Below are 22,223 nucleotides of genomic sequence, written 5' to 3'. Positions count from 1 at the left end.
GCAACTGCTCACCTGCCCAGCCTTGTAGGCTACTTCAAAAGATCAGAACAGGGCAAAACTATAGTTAATTGAAGACTTCCTGATTTGCGTGTTCTTGCCACAAAGGGAGGAGCAAAATGGCCTGCCTGTATGCACACCAAAAGGAATGTTCATCACTTGGCTCAATTAAGCTGAGATATGATCAAACTGAGCATTACCACAAGACCAGATAAACAAGGAGCTGCTATAAAGTTAATGCCAAAGGGCAGCTTATCGTAGAAAAGCTAATTATGTAAATCTACCCTCAGAATTCTGTTGCCAGGTGTAGAGTTTCAATTTAGAACATTTTTAAGTAGCATGGTTAAGAACACAAGAACTTGTTGATATCTAGTAAAGCTGAATGTTTGAAGATACAGGACACATAAAGTACTTCCTCACACAGCACAGGGTTAAAATATGGAATTTAATCCCACAAGAGACAGTGATGGCTACCAACTTAGCTTTAAGAGGATTGTTTGCTTGCTTGTTTCATAAAATTTATACACCACTTGATTGTAAAAAAAAACCCCTCTCAATGCTGATTAGACAACTGCATGGAGAATAAGGATAAGGATTATCAATGACTAATAGGCATGTTGGCTATGCTCTGTCTCCACTGTTTCTGAATACCAGTTGTTGGAAATCGCAGTAGAGGAATGAGCTCTTATGTTATGGTCCTGCTTGTGAGTTTCTCACAGGCATCTGCATGGTCACTGTGAAAACAGGATGCTAGGCTACACGAGCAAGTGGCCTGATCCTACAAGGCTGTTCTTATGTTTTCTTAACAGTGAATGAAAATGTGACATCCAGATATTCATATTTTCATTACTTTCACAGCGATCATTCATGACGTTCATGGTACAAAAAAAATGGCATATAAGAGACATTGTCATGAACCATCCCATTTTGCATCATCCTAGCAGCTAATAAAGCCTCTAGAAAACAGGAAAGTTATCACACCTCTAAGAAAGCTATCCTAGTGGTGCAAATGCACAAAGCCAAGTAACTGTCTCTGAGGTTAGGATGCCAACTCAACTGAGTCCTAGAATCCGGTCCATAACCAAGAAAAGAAAAGAGGATTTATGATAACAACATAGTTTTTCCCTTTAAGCCAGGGGTAGGTAACCTTAGGCCCTCCAGATGTTGTTACACTCTAATTCCAATCATCCCCAACCAGCATGGGTAAAAGATATGTAACATTTGGAGGGCCAAAGGTTTGCCAACCCTGCTCTAAGTCTACATGGCTGGAGTAAATACGAAGACAAACTTTGAATGTTCATATATTACTTAATATAATATTGATAGAATGAATGAAAATAAGCATTCTGTATAAAAAAGTGCAAACAAACTGAGTAACAAGCTTTAAGTGACAAGCCAAGTGGAAACATATATTGGCACCTTTCTGCTTTACAAGTACACAACCTCTCTCAAACACTGTCATCAACATTTGGGTAAACAGAATTTTAAAAACCAAAAGAATAACTATGCTAGCACATATCAGCAACAACAGAAACTATTCCTTCTACCTTAGAAACTACTTGGTTTATCTGACAAAAGATTTTGTACCATTATTTGGCACATGGTGGTCAATAAACATATTAGTGTGTGTACATTTTATATGTATACAAAAGCCAACAGCAAATAAAGTTAATAAGGTGAGAACTGAAGCTAATGAGAATGCAAACACATTCTGACTCGGAAGAACAATATACAATGGACAATCTGAACATTTGCTGAAGCATGAAACCAAAAATATCACTTAGATGCTGAAAACACTAGACAAAGATACAACCCACCCCAGTAAGAGACATGAGAACCACTCCTAGTCCTTGTTAGCACTGCTTAAAAAATAGCAGTCTGATGTTTTAGGCGTGCTGACAGAAAACAAACAGCAGGAGCAACCTAAGTGAAGTATTGACCTAGAATAATTTATCAGCTAAATTTGAAGCCAAACTATTCTTATCCAAGATACCATACCACTTGTGTGTGTCATCTTACAAACAAATCACCAGTTTTGAATTAGAAATAAAGGCAACTATAAATATTAGTCAGTAACCGATAGCCAAATATGATGAGGAATTGCATATGAGTGGGCCAGCAGAGGGTAGATGGAGTGCTAACAATTAACTAACAATTTAAACATCCTTTCTCAGCTCACACCATAGAAATCAAGTGGGCTGCTACAAGACAGAGCCTCCTCCTCCTCCTGCACATTTAGTATAGAAATGCAGTTTCTCCTCCCTCCTCTGCCAGCCCCCCGTTTGCCATTAAAAAAGAAGAAGTACCCTTTGTGGGGTTATTTGCAAGTAACACAGTAAGAATAAACACATGCATAAAATGAAGTTTTGCAAAGGTATGTTTTTATACATATTTGTAGCTCACACAAACCAGATATATGCAAAGAAAAGTATGCCATACATGCTACTCTAACCAATCTATTACCCTCTAACTGATCTCATACCTCTAACCTCTCCCCCTTTCTTTTCTTGTGTGTCACTTCTTAACCTAAAGACGGGGCCTCATATTTTATGTACCTCATGAATGTATTTATCCAAGAAATATTCACCTCATTCTTAGACTTCTGGAAATTAAATATAGGTAGTTTGTAGGTCTGGAAAGAAAAGCTTCCCAAGTTACACTTCCCTCCTAACACATTAAGAAGCTGTTTGGAGAAGATTTGGGGCTGCTCCACAAAATTACTTTTCTACAGATTTAAGTGGGTCCAACTGTTTTTCAGTACAAAGAAACAAACCAGATTGTATATCTAGCAGCAGTCTGCGTGACTAGAGCCATATTTCCCAGCTGTCACAATCAGAAATATAGCCTGGTTCATATGCTATGCTTGTTTGAGCAAACATCTGAGGATGGCTGCAACTGTTTGAATACCCTAAGATTCCAAGCCGTGACTTGGAAAGGACTTCCAGGACCAAGCGCCACCTTCAGTCTTGTGTACAACTCCATTAAAAGCTAGGTTAAAAATATGTATTTGCCCAATGAAATGCATGTCTGGATTGTGCAAACTGAGCCACTGAGAATTGTTAGAAAGTGCTGTTTCCTGAGAGGAACTAAATAGAAAATAACAAGAGACTATGAGAAAAAGACTTCAACACAGGCTGGGTATTTCTCTGTTCCTACTTCAGGCTATGAGTTTAAGCGTTAGATTTTCTTTGTAAAATTTTCTTTTATAATTAAAACCTAAATATTGCATATCAGCTGATAAAAAAGAGCTAGAAACAAATACTCAATGTGTTTTATAAGCCATGCACACTTATTCAGATTAGTTTGCGCGCTATGCCTACTTCAGTGGTGGTGATTCTTGAAGACTGCAGTCTCAAGAGCAAAAACCTATGCAGTCTTTTATTTATTTTGTCTGTTTATACAAAAATGTATATTCTGCCCATGGTGTTGTCTGTTTATATAAAAAAGTATTTTAAAAATACCCAAATAAAGGAGCTTGTATTCCAAAAATTTGGCTTCATCGTGAGTACTAATTCGGTTTCATCATGAATACTAAAAACCGACGGCCCCCAAAAACTGTGAGCTCTATTTTGTTCTGGTACTCGAAACAAATTCCTGGGCTCAGAATTACAGTGGTGCCTCGCAAGACGAAAAGAATCTGTTCCGTGAGTCTCTTCATCTAGCGGTTTTTTCGTCTTGCGAAGCAAGCCCATTAGCGGATTAGCGCTATTAGCGGTTTAGCGGCTATTAAAGGCTTAAGGGATTAGCGGATTAGCTGCTAAAAGGCTATTAGCAGCTTAGTGCCTTAGAAAAAGGGGGTGGGGAGCGGAAAAAAACCCCCAGGAATCGCAAGACATTTTCGTCTTGCGAAGCAAGCCCATAGCAAATTTGTCCTGCGAAGCACCTCCAAAACGGAAAAACCTTTCGTCTAGCGGGTTTTCCGTCTTGCGGGGCACCACTGTATTTAATTCAGAAGACCTATTTAAGCAGTCAAATTATGTGTGTGTAAACAATCAGGGTGATGGGAGGTGGGCCACTGCTAAGCCCTGACCACTTTGATCTTGTTTACAGCCCTCCACATATTTGACGGAGGTCTGAAGCTCGGAGCACTCTTTTTTCATGGAGGTTCCCTGAACAACAACAAAACAGAATTTACATGTGAGTAATCTAAATGCCCAAATTAGTGTATGTCTCACAGATCCACCACTCCAGTTGGTGGATCTCAGCATTCTAGTAGAAATCTATTCAGTAGCTTCTACGAGCTTGAAATCTGCTCATCCCTATTTTACACTACCTACCAAGGCTGCAGCCATGTACACTCTGACCTGGGAGGAAGCCACATTGGGCAATAACCGGGGCTTACTCCCAAGTAAACATGCACAGACTCAGATCTTCCCATCTTGGAAACCAGTCCCGCTACGTTTGACGAGCTTAAATGGTAAATGTACCCCTGACCATTAGGTCCCATCGTGACCGACTCTGGGGTTGCGGCACTCATCTTGCTTTATTGGCCGAGGGAGCCGGCGTACAGCTTCCGGGTCAGGTGGCCAGTATGACTAAGCTGCTTCTAGCGAACCAGAGCAGCGTACGGAAACGTCGTTTACCTTCCCGCCAGAGTGGTACCTATTTATCTACCTGCACTTGACGTGCTTTCGAACTGCTAGGTTGGCAGGAGCAGGGACTGAGCAAGGGGAGCTCACCCTGTCGTGGGGATTCGAACCACCGACCTTCCGATCTGCAAGGCCTAGGCTCTGTGGTTTAACCCACAGCGCCACCCATGTCTCTTACCTACAAGCAAATGTGGAAACCTAAGGCTACAACTCTCTTGTGTATTTTACCTGGGGGTAATTAATTACAGTGGTACCTCGGGTGACATATGCTTCAGGTTACATACGCTTCATGTTACAGACTCCGCTAACCCAGAAATAGTACCTCAGGTTAAGAACTTTGCTTCAGGATGAGAACAGAAATCGTGCTCCAGCGGCGCGGCGGCCGCGGGAGGCCCCATTAGCTAAAGTGGTGTTTCAGGTTAAGAACAGTTTCAGGTTAAGAACGGACCTCCGGAATGAATTAAGTACTTAACCCGAGGTACCACTGTACTCCATATAACTCTGCGGGACCGGCTTCCGAGTAAACGCGCACACACGTGGCCAGGCAGTCCCTCTCAGAAGTAAATGTGAGAGGGGAAAAAGAGGCAAAGAAGGGACTGGGAGGAGGGGAGGGGAGATTCCCACACAAAAAAGCATCCACTGCCACACGTCCACTAGCAGGGCCGGGTATGTCGCCCTCCGCCCCGGAACAAACTCAAGCCATGCTAGAAGGAAGCAAGGGGAGGGTAAGAAGGGATGCACGTCCGCGCGCGCCGCACCTCGCTTCCTGGCCCCGAAAGACCTTGGCGCCGCCAGCCAACTGCCGTTCCTGCAGCCCCGCAGAGGACTCGCGTCTCTAACAAAGAGGCTCTCAGGTGTCTCGCGACGATAACGGCCGCCGCCATGGCAAACACCTGCCCCGCGCTTTGCAGTCTGCCAAGCTCCTCCTGCGCCGGAAACGGTCCCTCTCAAAGCCCGCCCCGAGAAGCAGAAAGGTTTAAATGTATCTGGGCCTCACGCCGGAAGTAGCCTAGGGAGGCACAACCCTTCTCACTGAAGTTCCGCCCGAATGAAGTTCCGTAGCAACCAACCCGCGCGTCAGCGACAGCCCTTTACGCCCGCCCCTTCTCTTATAAGGCGAAATCACGCCAGGATTCATCTCGTCACGTGGCCGACAGCGCTCGCGATGCAGAAAGGGGCTTAAGTGTCTTGGCTTTGTGAACGCCGACAGCCTGTTGAGAGAGATCAGCGCATGCACTTAAGCCAGACAGCAAGCTTGCTTATTTACTTATGGGAGCTGTAGCTACCAGTTACTTAATGGGCCATTTAGACATTGTAGAATGTAGATCCTTATATAGAAACACACGAGGGAGGAAGGAGCAAGCTCTGGAAAACAAAAGCAGAAATGCAAAAAAAACAACCAAAAAAACTGGGGGGGGGGGTCGAGGACGGGAGGGGGGTGAACCCCAGAATAGCTCACTGCAGATGCTGACCAAGGGTGGAAGGAAGAAGAGGGCAAAGTAATTTTTGGAGAATCCTGGAACAGGGCCTAAAGCCCCACACAGGAGCATCCCCACACTGCAACATTTTGTTGCAGATCTCACCTATGACAGCGTATAGAGATAAGGGAGAATATGCAGTTAGTTTTTTTTTATTTTATTATGTCCTATATCCCACAACGTAAAATCATTCCAATGCTACTTAAAAAAGCAGTAAAATTATACCAATAGTTGTACCTTGGTTCTCAAATGTTTGACTTCTGAAAACGTTCAAAATCCGAGGCACAGCCTCCGATTGGCTGCAGGAGCTTCCTACACTCAATTGGAAGCCGCATCGGACATTTGGCTTCCAAAGAACATTTGCAAACCGGAAACCTTACTTCCGGGTTTGCGGCATTCAGGAGCCAAAACAAACGAGTACCAAGGCGTTCGAGAACCAAGATACGACTCTAGTCTACAAACTTTAGTCCCAATGAAGCCACTTACTGGTATGTATATTCCACCTTTTCAAGGAGCTTAAGGTACCATCCCCGATTCTGTCCCTCTTTATCCTCATGACAAGCTTATGAGGTACACGAGGCTGAGATCAAGGCTAGCACAAGAGATTTCACCACCACTGCCACTCTTACTCGTCCAGTTCCCCTACTGGCAGTGGTTATAGCTCCTTCACCCGAGTTACTTTGTTTTGTTGCTGCTAGATTGGTGGAGAACAATTGCTGGGAACAGCAAGTGGGGAGAGTGCTATTGCATGCAGGTTCTGCTTGAAAGTTTCCCATAGGCATCTGGCCAGCCATTCCGAGAAAGAATTGCTGGACTAATGGGCCATTGGCCTAACCCAGCTTGCTCCTTTTTATGACCCTCTTGAGCCAGGCAGGCAAGATGTGGAGTCTTGTCACTGTTAAACCAGCAGCAGCATACCAAGAAGAAGAAATCTCCTTACAAACAATATGCCTGCTTCAGTCTGCCCAATGGTATGCTCAGTTTTGCATATAGCTTTTGACCAGCCTCTATAGATCATGTTACCATGAGCATATACCCCAGGATAATGGCCCCAGGTTCTCCAATATTGTGCTGCATTTTGAAGACTAAAACAGAGCTAGATTTGTTGTGCATATACCCTTGTGCTCCAAAACCCAGTGACTTGAGAGATATCACAACTCCTAAGGTCAGAGGGGTGCATGTGCCAGAGGAAGTGGAAGGTGGGTAAGGGTGGGTAACTATCACAAATGGCCCCAAGTATGGATCTGTTAGTTACTATAATGCAGGGGTGGTTAACCTACGGTCCTCCTTGTGGACTACACCTCACATCAACCCTACCCAACATGGATAATGGTCTGGGATAATAGGAGTTGTAGTCCAACAACAATGAATTACAGTGGTACCTCGGGTTAAAAACTTAATTCGTTCCGGAGGTCCGTTCTTAACCTGAAACTGTTCTTAACCTGAGGTACAACTTTAGCTAATGGGGCCTCCCACTACTCTGTTTTAATCTTCTCCAAAACGCAGCACAATATTGGAGAACCTGTTCTCATCCTGAAGCAAAGTTCTTAACCTGAGGTACTATTTCTGGGTTAGCAGAATCTGTAACCTGAAGCATCTGTAACCCGAGGTAACACTGTACAAGGGTTTACCACATGAATTTGAAATCTAGGTAAGTTCTAAGTCAACTTTTGAAGAACAGTGTCAAATACTTTATATAAGCAGATGATATAGGTTGGTGCACTGCACTGAATGTTATCATAGTTTAAGTATAATGAATCACACCACCTTGAATTGTATCATGTTTGTTATTTTCCATTGCCCTGATACTGTTTTATTAAACAGGACTAACATCAAGGCAAAAATGGGGGGAAACAGAAATTGCTGATTCCCAAGAATTTGTGCACAGGTGTCTAACCCTATGGCACTAGCAGAGCAAGTCCTGTAGAGGACTATAGTTATGTACTGTACTTGTGATCCTTCTGCTACCGAAAAATTGGGATATTAAAGTAACAGAAGTAGATGCTTGGTTGGTTTCAGCACAAGACATAAACCTGCCTGACACATTACTTTTTCAAAAGTCTAGAAAACAAAACGCCCTCTTGCTGTTGTAAATATAATGGTTTATCTCAATATCGTCATTTAAAATAGTTCGTTCAAGTGCTTCCACCTTGTGGCTACTGGGAGACTAGCCTATTTTAGGTATGATTAAAAGGTAAAGGTACCCCTGACCGATAGGTCTAGTCGCCGACGGCTCTGGGGTTGCGCGCTCATCTCGCTTTATAGGCCGAGGGAGCCTGTGTTTGTTCACAGACAGCTTCCAGGTCATGTGGCCAGCATAACTAAGCCACTTCTGGCGAACCAGAGCAGCGCACAGAAACGCTGTTTACCTTCCCACCTATTTATCTACTTGCACTTTGACATGCTTTCGAACTGCTAGGTTGGCAGGAGCTGGGACCAAATAACGGGAGCTCACCCCATCGCAGGGATTCGAACCGCCGACCTTCTGATTGGCAAGCCCTAGGCTCTGTGGTTTAGACCACAGCGCCACTCGCATATGATTAGGTTCCTTATATTTAAAACAGTAAGACCTAAATATTTTTGGAGACAGAGTAAGCCTTGTGGGTGGGGGACAGGTAAGTATGACAACACTCAATAACAATCAAGACCCAAAGCTTGACATCCAATTCTCTGGACTTTTTTCTCCAAATCAAATCCTGGAATTCCAGTACTTACTTGGTATATGACAAATTCTTTGAAACTGAAAATGGATCCAAACGGAAACTGATGTCCAGACGTGACTTTTGAGAATATGACCTAAAACAAATAGGATTTTCCTAGTTCTCAAGCACCTTGGGGTACCGCTGCATCCCATCACAATATCTGGGTGCCCCAGTTGAATCGGTGAGCAAAATGCTCGCTCCTCCTCAACCCCATCTAGAAAGGAAGTGGTCTCTCAAATGCATAATTAGAAGCTCTAACTGAAACCTTCATTTGAAAATAACCTTGTTTAAAAGACACAAGCCAACTCAAAGTAGCATCTTACATTTGAGAAGACAATGCTTTTATTTTAACAAGTAATCAAGTATTGAGGCTAAATCCGAAATGCTACAGAACGCTGTCAAATACAGCAAAATTGCTTAATAGGCATTATTTGTGGCAGCTCTGGTGCAGCTATAAAGATGAAGCCTAAGTTGCAATGCACCTTTTAAGAATGTGTCCTAGTTCATTTCAAGCTTTGTGATTAATGTGGCAAAACACTTCTCCTAAATATAACCTTACAGTGTGCCAGAAATTTGTCTAATGCAGGCACATAGTATACATACAAGGTGGGAGTGCATTTAGCTTCTAGGAAGCCAAGTCTTTTTACAAGATCAGCAACAGGTTTTAGTTAAGCGAACATTTTTAAGCACAGAAAGAGTTGACCGTGCTCATTTTTGTATTTCCAGGCTGTGAGATTGCCCACTTTATCTTATTCCAATCTTCCACTGCAGCCAATTCAGAGCTTGGGTCTATATTGCCTACATTCCAATGTGCATTTCCCCCAAATAGAAATGCATAGCCGACTTTGCACTGTTGGTACCATACACTTATTTTATTGATTGATTGAGGGGGGGGGGGAGTGTTATAAGCAGCAGAAATAACATGGCCTTTTAGTCGAATGTTCCATTTCATCAATTAGCAAGCGGAAGGGAGCAACCATTATATTTTTATAAGTATGTTGCCTCTAAACCACTCCCTTTGCAGTAGGCTTTCAGCCTATATAATTTATGTTAACAGCCTGACTCATTTTACATTTTGGAAGTCAACTTCTAATACCCAGGAGAAAACATCATCTCTGCTAATTGGAACTGTTCAGAGAAGTTTACTATCAGGATTTTTATTTTTTTAGGGAAACCATAAAAATAGTGAATGTTTGTTGGAATCACCCTACCTTCAGTGTCCACTTACCAAGACCACAACACATACACTGATAACTTAACATTGCAATATCAAAGCAAACTTACTCTGCCTGTGGAACCTCTTGCAAGAGAACCAATTAAAGGTACACACTTAAAACAACAATGAAGTTTTCAAAGGTTTTGGCAGTGAATTATGTATGAAGAGACATGACATGAAGCAACTCCTATTCGTCCCAGCATCCATCATATAAAGTGTTGAGTCTCCCATTTCTAAACCTTTTGTAAAACCTTAATGATTTCTTTGGACAAGAAATAAATCTTTTTAAATACTCAAAATGCATAAAAATTCCCCATCCCACAGATAACATAGGCAAGAGTGTATTTTACGGTTTCAAAAATACTCTGAACCTATAGAAACGATTTACATTGAACAGCTATAAAGCTAAGTGCTAAACAGAAGGACATCCTGGAAGAGTCTACAGCAGAGGTGTTGTGCTTCAGCGTTTGCTTGCAGCATCTGGCAGTGGGTAGCACAAGGAAGGCAGGACAATCATTGAGTCTCCTCTTCTGTCTCCTTTGTAGTAGCTTCTGTGGCACTGGCATTGGCAGCAGAGTTCAAGACCTCTCCAAAGTCACCCCCAGCAGGCTTGGTTCCCCCAACCTTATACTGAAGAGAGATTTAGAGACTTCAGATTATACTCTTTAGAAGTTAAACTGCAATTATGGATAACAGCCTATGGCTATATACCCAAATATTATTTCTCTCTGTCCAATCCAAGTTTAGACAGCAAGGGAACACAGGTGCTTCCCATAGCTGTCTCACAATTATGAAACTTCCTTCTCCCAATATCCAAAGCAGAAACCTGAATACAGAATAGTTTTGTTCTTCATGCAGTAATTAATGGTGCAATTTAAAATCCATTATGTATTTCTACTGGGAACAGTTTCAGTTCTGAGCTTTTGGAAAACAGGTTGATACAACTGAATAAAGTGTGTACACGTGAGCATCTTAGCATACAGATTAAGTTTAGCCCCAGCAATAGTAGAGGAAACTTTGTAGTAAAATACCAGAGGTAGATAAATGATGTAATCCCCAATTTGACATGCAAGCAACATGTTAAAAACAACCATCTCTGTGCCCTATAGATAAGGTAGAAAGATGGTTATGCCAATTTGCATAATTCTGGTTGCAGAAATGCCACACCTGGACACATACTAAAAAAAATCAGGTAAGGTCAGTAGCTAAAACACTGTCCAGTAAGATTTATTTTCTATACTGACATGAGTTCTTTTAAAAGGCACATAATAAAGATGATATTACGGGTGCACAAAATTTATCTAAATCAGTTATAATTTTAGTAGCCCACCTTAAGCATGTCCTCAGGGTGTAGGTGCACACAAGGCATTGTATAAGCTAATGTCCTAATTCAATGCAAGTTTGACTTCCTGAGAGTTTCAACTGTGCTTCAAATTGGTATATGGGGAGACAAAGGGGAAAACTAACACTGTCCTGCTAATGCATTTCTCAGGCTGTTTTTACTGAGCACACTTCATTCTGGGCCCCTTAAGAACCAATAACCTACCCTCTGGTTTCTCTTCCAACAATGCAGAACTTAAGCTTTATTTAGTTCCCAACCGTGTGGTACTGCTAGTAGACACCATAGTAGTTAAATGTTCTCCACTGTTCCAAGGAAGCATAATACCTACAGACCAAGTATTCTTAGAAATCTCAGCTAATTTTTAAAATTTATTTTAGGAATGAAATTTGTCATTAGGAGATTTACCTTTAAGTTTTCCACTTTTTCTTCAAAGGACTTGAATGTTGGGGAATTTCTATGTAGGAAAGAAGACAAGAGTTACATTTCTTGTTGGCCTTAGAAAATATACATGCAATGGCCAACCACTTAAAGAAAAATATGAAGAGCAGAACAGTACTTTTAAGATGCAGCTATGGTGCCAGTCAGTAGCCTGCAAGATTCCAATTATACAATTCCCTTTTTTATATTTCATTATTTTCCAGCACAATCCTATACGCCAGGGTAGGGGGAACTAGATCTGGCCAGTTCCCTGGGGGCACTTGCCAGACAAGTTGGGCCACCCACCTCAATCATCTGTTGTCAGATTAAACATTTCCGTTTACAGACCAGCTTAACCTCAAACTGGGCTGCAAAGAAAGTTCTGTGCAGCTGATCTTAGTAAGGTCTTCAGTCAGCACCAATCAGCTGAACTCTGGAGTGTAGCCTATCCACCTTGCATTTGGCACCAAATATATAATACACCAAATGAAAACCCCATTTGCCAAGAAGCCATAGGCAGCACACTTTAAAGCTCCCAATTATTCCTTTGTTTTATTTGTGTTTGTTTCTCCACCCCCTACAACAGACATCATATACAATGCTATGCGTTACATACGATGTCGTGTAATGTTCTCCACAACTGGTATTTGCAGTTATGCAGAAGCACAAAGGTCAAATGAATCTATCTATCATCTCCTTTCCCACCTTCCTTACTCTAACAGAAGTCCACTGAATCAGTGGTGACAACGCAGGGTATGTTCCTGCTTCAATACAAAATGGCATTACCCAAGAACTCTATATGGGACAAGTCAAATACACCTTTACCTGTTTTAAATATGCATTTGCAGCAATCAAGAGTATTTGTCCCTGCTTACATTAGAATAGGAACTAAAACTTAACGCAATTACATACATTACCTCATAGCAGGCATGCTAATTGAATGTTGTAGACAACGTATACTACACGGCAGCGTTAAAAGAAAGGAGAATCAGTCAGATTATGAGGAGAGGTGCGCCATGTCCCTGCCATTTCGTGTAGCAACATATTATCAGAATATTTATCCAGCACACTCAAAACAGGCATGCAAATCTGTCACCATGCACCACTAGGAGGCAAGCAGTAGCAACATATAAGCACATCATGCTAGGTTAGTAAACAAACTCCACAGGGTGGTTCTTAAAGTAACTGATCAGATTTAGTCAAGAATGCCAAACATAATGCCTCAACAAATGAAACAGATTTGTAAAAATGTTACATGGGGGGAAAAATACGAGGCATTACACTTACACTGTAAAACAAGGAAACCCTTAATAAAATATTTTTTAAAAAAAGAATGCCAAACATTACAGATTAATCAAATGAGTGTAAACTTCAGGAGTAAGTACACCCAGAATTTTAAAACCTTAACCTAGGAATATAAACATGATTCAGTATGTTAGTCAATATCAATGTGTTTTCAGAATGGGGCCGATCAGCTTCTGCCAAAAACCACTCCTCTTTTTATATTAGCACTTTATGTTCATGTTCTTTATAGTATATTTATGTTCATCCTCACAACTATCCTGCAGGATATACCAGGCACCTATTATTTTGTATGTTCACCCTGCCTGGAAAAGTGCAAGGAAGAATCGGATCTGGACTATCAATAACTATACAATGGATCACAATAGCTTTCAGTATACTAATAATGCTTGTTCCTTCAGCAACACAGAAGTAGATAATGCCTTGGGGCAGTCACTACACTGTTATGGTGAGCTGTTACTTTATAGGCCGTTAGATGCTGCCAAGCCTATCCAGATTTAGTGATGCGGTTGTTAAACAAGTCAGTTTTATGACATGTTCCAGATGATCAGGAAGCTAAAACAAAGCTATTGAAAGCTATCAGTTCATAACAAGGGACAGGTTGTTCTACAGAAACGCTTTCCGTCTTGAGAAAAAGCAAAAATGGTTCTCACTTAAGCTGGTCCGAATGTTTCAATAATGTTCCTATATAAACTATTTCTATATACAGTTTGGGCAACACCAATTAGTCTGCCAACTACACAACCGATACTAGCTACATAGGGTTGAGTCCAACTAAGTCATGATTAACTTCTGAATTGATTTCAATGGGTTTACTCAAAGAGTATGATTTAGCAGGATACAAACCATGGTTCACACTGTAGGTTGTCTTCTAGCTTGGAGTTTAAGTAACTGGATCATATTTTAACATCTGAATTTTTTTAGCCTTGTGAAGACTGCTAACAGCTCCTCTGAATGCTTGGGCATAGAGAACCAAAATCCCACCACCTACATAATAGGAAGTTGGCATTCATACCACCACATATACCCCAAAAGTGAGTCAAGGTTCATGTGTGAACATGCACCTCTAACTCACCGCATCATTCCCCCAGGCGCATCAGTGCTTAACCCAGGCATAGGCAAACTCGGCCCTCCAGATGTTTTGGGACTACAACTCCCATCATCCCTGACCACTGGTCCTGTTAGGTAGGGATGATGGGAGCTGTAGTCCCAAAACATCTGGAGGGCTGAGTTTGCCTATGCCCGACTTAACCTCTCATTTTCACCTTTTAACATTTATTCCCTTTCTTGCCCCATCATCTTCGTTGCCACTTTCTCTCACGCATAAGCTCTTTTCTGTTTTCCTCTTCCTGGTTTTCCAGCTGTTCTGCTCTTTGGCGATGAAGCAGCCTCAAGGTTGTCAGGTAGCAGCCCCAGTTCTGCTGCTATCCCTGCATCTCCTTGACCTATATTGCCACAGATCCAATTTCTCTCAAAAGTGCTGCACAATCATTGACAACAGAGCTGGAAAGAATACAGCACACGTTCCACTTGCTTAGGGCTGGGATTTGTACCAGGTGTTAAAAGACAAGATATCCTCCTCGAAATGCTTACTGCAGCTACAGGACACCCCAAGGGGCCATAGTTCAGTGGCAGAGCATTTGCTGTGCATGCAGAATGTGCCAGCATCAATCCATGGCACCTCCAAAGTAAGGCTGTGAGAAACCCTGCCTGAAATCCACTGCCTGTCAGTGTAGACAACACCGAACTTGATGGACCAACTGGTATGATTCAGTATAAAGAAACTTCCAATGTTTCTAAAGGAATATAGTGCCCAGTGTTGCAAGTGAGCAATAGTCAAAACTGCTAAGAATTAAAAGGTAAAATGTTTTTTGGCTATTGTGATCCTGCACAGGGAAGTTCAGCAGACACATCGTTTGCTTTTCATTCTTCCAGTGCCTCCATCCAAAGGAGGATTATCTTGCCTCTGTTCTTGTTTGGTGCCTAGGTATCTCACTGTGGAGGCAACAGAAATCTCCCTCTTCAGATGTTCCACTGGAAGAACGTGTTATGTGCCCAGCACTATCCCCTTCTACTTTCCCCAGCAGGTCTGGAACATTCAGTCATATAATAGAAGGAACTAGAGAGGGGGCAGGAAAAATATCTGAGTTTTAGATAATTAAGAAAAGATATTGCTCATTTCTGTGCTGAAATTCTGCTCCAATAAAGTAGAAGAGTATTATCTGAAAGGGAGAAATTCAACACCATGCTAAGAAAACCGTTCCATCGTGGCAAACATTTCAAGCTTGCCAGACAGAACGATCCCCCTGTGTGCTGTTTCGGTGATTCTCCCAATACCCTCCCCCCACAAAAAAGTCATTTGTGAGGATTTGCACAGGACTTCCACTAAGGGGACTCATTGGTTGAATCCCACCCACCAGTGTGGTTTGTGCTAGGGAGCAACGAAACTGTTCTCGCTAAGACTCTCTTCCTTAACACTAACTACAAAGTCAATCTGCTGTTATTTGATCATTGGCAACATTCCCTTGAAACAGGCTATTCAATATGTTTTAAGTGCTCAATCCAGGGGAAGCTTGGTTCATAGGAACTTGCAGAAATTACCCATAGTAAAAAAATTCAAACCAACGTATGTAACTATCAAATAACAGGTCTAACATTTCTGGTACATCTTGTGATTGAGAGGTGGCAAAACCTGGGGTAGACCTCTGAGAAACCTGTTTTCAAGGTCTATCCCTCTGTTTGGCTCACAACAGGTAAGGCACCTGTCCATGGATGGATGGATGTGGTATCCAAACAGCATCCTTCCACTCACCACAGAAACCCTCTGCTCTTTTTCCCTGGCTCCCTTCACCTCTTCCATTCCTTATTTAATTGCACTGCTATTGCAATCAACTTCACAGGGCTCTCCCCCCTCCTCTCCTGAATTTCACATATTATATATGGCTAACAACATTGAAGTGCTCTTCAGAGTTGCCATGTGCTACCTCCCACGTCCCTTCCACAAATGGGTCTTCTCTGTGGACAACTTCATTGGATATAACCTAGTATTTCTAATAATCTATTGAACACTTTTTAAAAAAAAAAAAGTTTTGTGGTGGGGAAGGAAAACTACTTTAGCCCTCTTCAAGTTACCCAGTATTATGGTCAGTCAGCAGCTATTCACTAGACAACAGAAAGACTACTTGCATGCTCTACAGCAACTTTTCACAATCTTACCTAAAGGAATGTGTAAATGCGTGCACTCTGTAGGACACCAAGCAAACATTTAAAAATAAAGAGAAAGTTCCAGTATAAACACACAGGGATTTTCACAGTAAAAGTAGTGAGCTTGAGGTAGTGCACTTATATGTTAACTGACTACACTCCAGAAGAAAACGGCAGCAACAGAAGTGAAGGGTTCGTTTTCAGCAATGAAATCTAGCTCTGAGATTCAGCAGTTCCAAGGAAATATTGTGCAATTAAATGCAAGTGATTTTAATTCTGAGTGAAGAAATCTGAGTGCAAGCACCCACAAACTGAAATAAGAAAGATGCAAATTTTTGTGTCGTCTACACGAAAAGCTGCCCAGAGTGAGACGAAGAACCCAAACTTGGCTTAGTGCAGGCTCCCAAAGAGGAAACTGCAGCCACTTTGCCCCTCCCCAGTCCTTTTTAGCTGCCATGTTGAGCTGCACAGAACTAAGCCAAGCTTAAACACAAGCCCAGATTGGGACACCATGCTAAGCTCCCTGCATATTAGCCATGGGGTGTAGCCAAATGCAAGCTGGTTACAGCTTGTTTAATGACGTGTCCAGGTCCGGGTGACATGCTAAAGCCAAACCTTAGTGCAGTGCAGCAGCTATAAAAGGGCCAAGGAGGAGCAATGTGATTGCAAGCTCTTCAAGGGTCCACACCTTCATACATTCATGTTCAGTCAAAGTTTGGCTTAACTTGACATGCAAACCAGGTCACTGTGCGGCTGCTGTTATACCATTAGGTTTCGTCACAAGTTCCCACCACCACTGCTTTAATGAAAAAAAACAACTGGGCCCTTCAACCTCAGAAACAATGCAAATATTTTAAATCTTAAAAAAAAACAAAAAACAGCTTCCAGGATATAGAATCCAAAGTTACAGTTCACACATGCTCTGCTAAGGATACCTAGAGATGTTACAACCCAACACAAGCACGTTCCATCCCTCATCCCCCAGAAAACCTCACCAACAGTACAAAACATATAAACAGAATAAAAGATCAGAAGTTTTGTAAGCCACAGTTCTAGGATGGGAGTTAGTTTTCACAAAAATGCAGTTACTCAGAACGTTCTTGATTTATTTCTATATGCCTGGGATTCATGCAGCTCTCACATGCTTGCTTTCGGTAGCTTGATGGCTTCTCTCTTTCCCGGTGTACAAGTAACCGAAGAAGAGAGAACATGCAACTTGTTTAACCCCATTCCAACTGAGGTTTTATTCCCTACTGCCTACCCTCCAACATGATTACATCAAGAAAGGAACATCTAGATGCAGGAGCTCTCCAGGATTAGTCTTATCAATTCAGTGCAGTACCGGCCCAACTATTAGGTAGGTTGAGGCGGCGTGCTTCAGATGGCAGATTTTGGGGTTTCGTTAGAGAGAAGCACAATGTTGCGATAGCTTTGTTAACACTCGGGAAGGAAACACAATTTGCAGTCTCAGGCACCTAAATATCTTGGGAAGTGCACTGAATAGGAGGAACCTAATCAAGGCACATTGGGAAGATGAAAGTCTCAATGTGGATCAATATTAGTCCATTCAATGGACTGGGGACCATTTCACATGTAAGTGGCACAGTCCCCACCCACTCATTAAAAAAATAGAATGCCATTAGCACAAGGTCAGAGGTGGTAGTTCCCTACTTCTTCATGTCAAAATAAATAGCTTAGTTATAGAATCAAGCTGTCAGTTCCCAGCTGCAATCCACAAACTCTGCACTCCTGGAAGGGTTTGCAATTTTGTGTTTGGCACTGCTGAAACCCTATGCAGTATAAACAGATACTACTACAGGCGAGGGGAAAATTAAAGTCATACTTCACATCTTCCAACTTCTTCGTTATTGCAGAGCCAACTGTTGAGAATGCAGCAGAAGCTTTCTGCCCAGCTTGAGACAGTGTTTCTGATGTCTTCTTATACCTAAATTAAAAAAAAGAGTCAACCTATTATCAGAATTCTCAAACACCTGCACCACAAGTGTTGGAACAGGCATACGTATTACTTTGCTCCTAGTGCACTTGAAATTAAGAAGTCATGCATTGCTAGTAAGGCAGCTCTTCTTCAGCCTTTAGCATTTCCAGTGAACACTAGCTTCGGTACATCAAAGTTGTCTGAAAAGTTAGCTTTTGTATCCTGCGTCCCTTTCCTCTATCAAAATGAGAGAAACTGGGCTTAGAACTCTCTCCTCTTTTTTTTTGGTAAAAGTGGCATAACTAACAAGTCACAACAAGGCATCTATCTATAGGAGAGCACGTGGTATAACTGATTTGGTTTAAAATGGAAAAGGTTTGCCAATAACCCATCTCTTTCGCAACACACATGGCAAAATATTTGCTCCACGATACAATTTGTGTGGTAAGAAAACAGTTGGGGGAGTTGCCTCATCTTCCTATCAAACTTAACCAGAAAAAGTTCTCGAAAATTGCAAGACATCCAGGTTCTTTTGTCTTAGATGCCAAAACGTTTTTGCCAAACGCCAAAACGCCATATTGAGTCTTTTACACACAGTTGCATTAGGTGTTTTCAGCAACTAGCTGACCAGAAAGAATAAACCACCTGGCCACACGTTCAGCACACGTGCTTAAGAGCAGGGACAGGAAGCTGTGGTCCTGCAGATGTCACTTAAGTGCAGCCCTGCTAGACCGACTGTGTCTAGCCCAGCATTCTACTCCCACAGTGGACAATGAGAATGATAAATTGATGTAATGTTGAGATGTGTGTGTGTTTGTGCTGTAGAAATGAAGAAAGTATGTATTTTACTCCATTTATCAATTGCTTCCCATAAAATACATTGGAAGTGTTTTCACAATGAAAACATCAATGTTCAAAAACAATTGCAACGGCCTTCTCACACCCACGATCTCACAGACAACAAAAAAAACACTGCCTCCAATATATGTGTGTCGAACTACAGCTTATCCCTGACCAATGGTCATGCTGCCAGGGATTGATAAGAGTTGTCGTTAAACAACGTTGGAAGAGCCAGATGCTTAATGGTATGACAATTTTAACCAACCCTAGAAAGAAGCTCGCTTCTGCTTTGACTAAACCTTGCCTAGACATTAAGGACCACTTCACAAAGTTTTCCTAGCTCAGGCTTCATGCAAAGTGTCTGAATGTGTTCTCCCATCACCGAAGAGAATTCAGGCATACAGAAAACTAACATTTTAGGAAGAATGGTCTCCTCTGAATGGTCCTGCTGAAACCCTCGCTACAAACATATAACCTGTCATCACTAGATCCTGAAACAAAGGCTTCCTCTGAGAAAGCCCACCAAATTCAGCTGACGAGGAAACTCAAGCCCATCCCTTGCATTCAGGCAAAATAATTTAAGTGAAGAAACATACGCATTTGTTGCTGTGACATCTTGCCACCCTTTGGAAAGGTTCTGCCTCAGCTCCTGCAGTGAACTGATCCCCAGTTTTCTCTTTATTTCTGCTAGATGCTTCTCTTTAGCAGCTAGTACCTGTGACAAAGTCTGGATTTCTTCTTCCACCTACAAGATAGAGTCCATGAAGAAAATCAACTAGGGAAGCATAAGCTACTGAGGAATTATTTTAGAGCAGATGTTTTCACATTTACTATGAACATTTCCTTGTTTGGAACAAATCACACTTGCATTCTTTAAGGGTTTAAATATATGTTAATTATAGGTTTCAGTTTGAGACAAAACACCAACAGATTCTGATTCAGTAATCAACTAATAGTGCCCCAATTCAACTGCATGGGTAATTTTCACATCTACTTATTAATGAACTTATTGGTTGCTTTTGGTTATTGGTTGCTTTTTTTCCACAAAAGCAACTCAAAGCAACTTACAATCAAAATAACATTCACATTAAAAACAGCATAAACCAAAACAGAAAAATCTAAAACTTGTAATGGATTGAAAGCAATATAATTCCCTCTGTTCCCAATGTTCAGGCTGCAAGATAATCAGGGTTGTTGGTTTTTTGTTGGTTTTTTTTAACAGAACTACAGAAAGCCCTCAGGCAAAAAACTCCCCCCAAAAACCCAACAACCCCTAAGCGACGGTGAACCCCCCAAAAGTTTGGTGTTGACAGAATGCTCAGTGGCCATGTTGGTTTGGGGCGGGGTAATGGAAAAGAATGGTTGAGTTCCTGAACAGCATCGCTGCATAGTACAATGTTTTGTTTCAGGTCCCAATGTCACAGAACTAAGAGCAAGAAACATGAAAAGCTTTGAAGGCACAATCAGAGCAAAGTGAGTGCTACATCTGAGATGTCTTTCAAGTGTTCTTACTCTAAACCAAAGCCTTCTGCATTTGCAATTCCAAATGCCAACTTCTGCTTCAGCTCTTTTTTTTAATTCTATAAGGAGACAGAGCTGATCGAAGCAAGTGTGGCAACAGGTAACCAGGAACTACTTTTGCTTGCAAAATAATATACTGATCAATATGTGTAAATTAAAATGGATGCATTGATATTTAAATGTATTTCTGTTTGTTTTGTTTTCCCTTTAATGAATTTGCAATTGTTAAAACCCCCAAATATATGAAGCAAACAAATCAGCTGAACCTTTCATGCATACAGAGGTAGCTTAAGCCATAAATCAAGGTTGTACATATTGTATTTTTCTTCCAGCAAACACAGAGCTGCTTTACATGGACCTTCCACTGAGACCAAGCCACAATTAACTACAGAACAGCACCACGCAGCCTTAGGCCATTCACTGTGTCCATTATAAAAACAAATTATTTTCCAACAGCACTATCAGAAAGACAGCCTCATAACTCCATATTAAATGCAGCTGTGGCTCACACATGTGAATCAGATCATTTTTGAGGGCCACACATAACAGGTTTACCTTAGCAAGCTCTCTTCTAAGTTCTTCCTGTTCTTCTTCTGACAAAGCCTCTGCAACATTAACTGAAGCAGCAGCATCTTCTCCAACTTCAGGAATTACTTCATTTTTCAGCAGACCTGTAAAAGAAAAAGAATCACTACTTTAAGATTGCTTTGTTGTCAAACATTCGTCATCAAGGCTGATGGGGTGTGCGAAAAGCAAGAGTGGGGGTTTCCCACCACTGCAATGGTGCAGGGATGGTGAACTTGTGGCTCCTCACACATTGGACTGCATCATCCCCAACCTTTTGGCTGTGCTGAAGGGTCACAGGTTTCCCATGCCCCTGATAAGAGGACTGTCTGATTTATCTTGCTGTAAGGAGCGTTTCAATGAATGGATGCATGACAACAGACAATATTTGACAGTGAATACAGAGTTCAATAGAGGCAGAAGCAAAAACTACATTTACAACACTGAGCTGCTTTATCAGGGTTTTGTTATTTTAAGATCAGAATTAACTGCTACTCAGATTTCAGTGCCTTGGCCTCATCTAACCTCTTAAAACCTTCTATCCTTACTACTTCTGTGTGATCCAAGATTTCCCCATTTCACACCTTCCCTTTCACATCATATTCATGCCCTCATGGTATCTTCATCTTGGGCAAAAACTGGGCAAGGGTTTTATAGATCATATGGACAACGCAGAAATGACAACCAAAGACGCTGGTTTACATGAATCTGATTCCTGAAGCTTGGAAATCTGAAACTTGCAAATCTGTGTGCCAAACAACTCAAATACTGTAGAGGGTATACCGTTCAACACTGGTCTGTTCCGGAAGTCCTAAGTAGTTCCCAATGCCCAGAATGCATCCCAGAGCACAACCAACACTCCTATGCAGCTGCACAGTAAGGTCAGTAATGGTGGGAAAGCTATTTTGCATTAGCAGTCTTCTCAAGGACATAACTGCCCCCAATATGGTTCCCTGGAACAGTCTGAAAATCAGAGGTTGGTGCTAAAGACCGATGTAGTAAATAACACCAATACAATCTTGTCACTCCACATACCAAAGAGAATGTTCTTTTTCAATAGCAAACGGAAGTATTTCCTGCAAAGCTCTCTTCAGATTACTATCAAGAAGGCAGTT

At 41.7% G+C, this 22,223-nt stretch overlaps 2 protein-coding genes across 3 annotated transcripts in view; both read right to left on the bottom strand.

The window, feature by feature from the left end:
- The window catches only part of MRPS28 (mitochondrial ribosomal protein S28), a 30,438-nt gene extending 26,926 nt beyond the window's left edge, over positions 1–3,512 (bottom strand). Inside the window, exon 1 of the mRNA XM_083451469.1 lies at positions 3,459–3,512. Coding sequence (XP_083307595.1) covers positions 3,459–3,497 — 39 coding nt within the window. The 5' untranslated portion in view covers positions 3,498–3,512. The remainder of the gene's footprint in view (positions 1–3,458) is intronic.
- A 5,573-nt stretch (positions 3,513–9,085) lies between these two features.
- Positions 9,086–22,223, bottom strand: part of LOC310682497 (tumor protein D52-like) — a 35,457-nt gene continuing 22,319 nt past the window's right edge. Inside the window, exons 2-7 of one of the 2 annotated variants that reach the window (XM_083451440.1) lie at positions 21,100–21,215; positions 19,620–19,768; positions 18,091–18,192; positions 12,659–12,700; positions 11,730–11,778; positions 9,086–10,612 (exon numbers count right to left, since the gene is read on the bottom strand). In XM_083451440.1, the coding sequence (XP_083307566.1) occupies positions 10,496–10,612; positions 11,730–11,778; positions 12,659–12,700; positions 18,091–18,192; positions 19,620–19,768; positions 21,100–21,215 (575 nt within the window). In that variant the 3' untranslated portion in view covers positions 9,086–10,495. The remainder of the gene's footprint in view (positions 10,613–11,729; positions 11,779–12,658; positions 12,701–18,090; positions 18,193–19,619; positions 19,769–21,099; positions 21,216–22,223) is intronic. The other variant, XM_083451441.1, reaches the window with a different exon arrangement.

Source organism: Podarcis tiliguerta (assembly GCF_965153285.1).
Source record: "Podarcis tiliguerta genome assembly, chromosome: 7".
NCBI classification, from domain to species: domain Eukaryota; kingdom Metazoa; phylum Chordata; class Lepidosauria; order Squamata; family Lacertidae; genus Podarcis; species Podarcis tiliguerta.
This window is presented reverse-complemented; position numbering and strand designations above follow the sequence as displayed.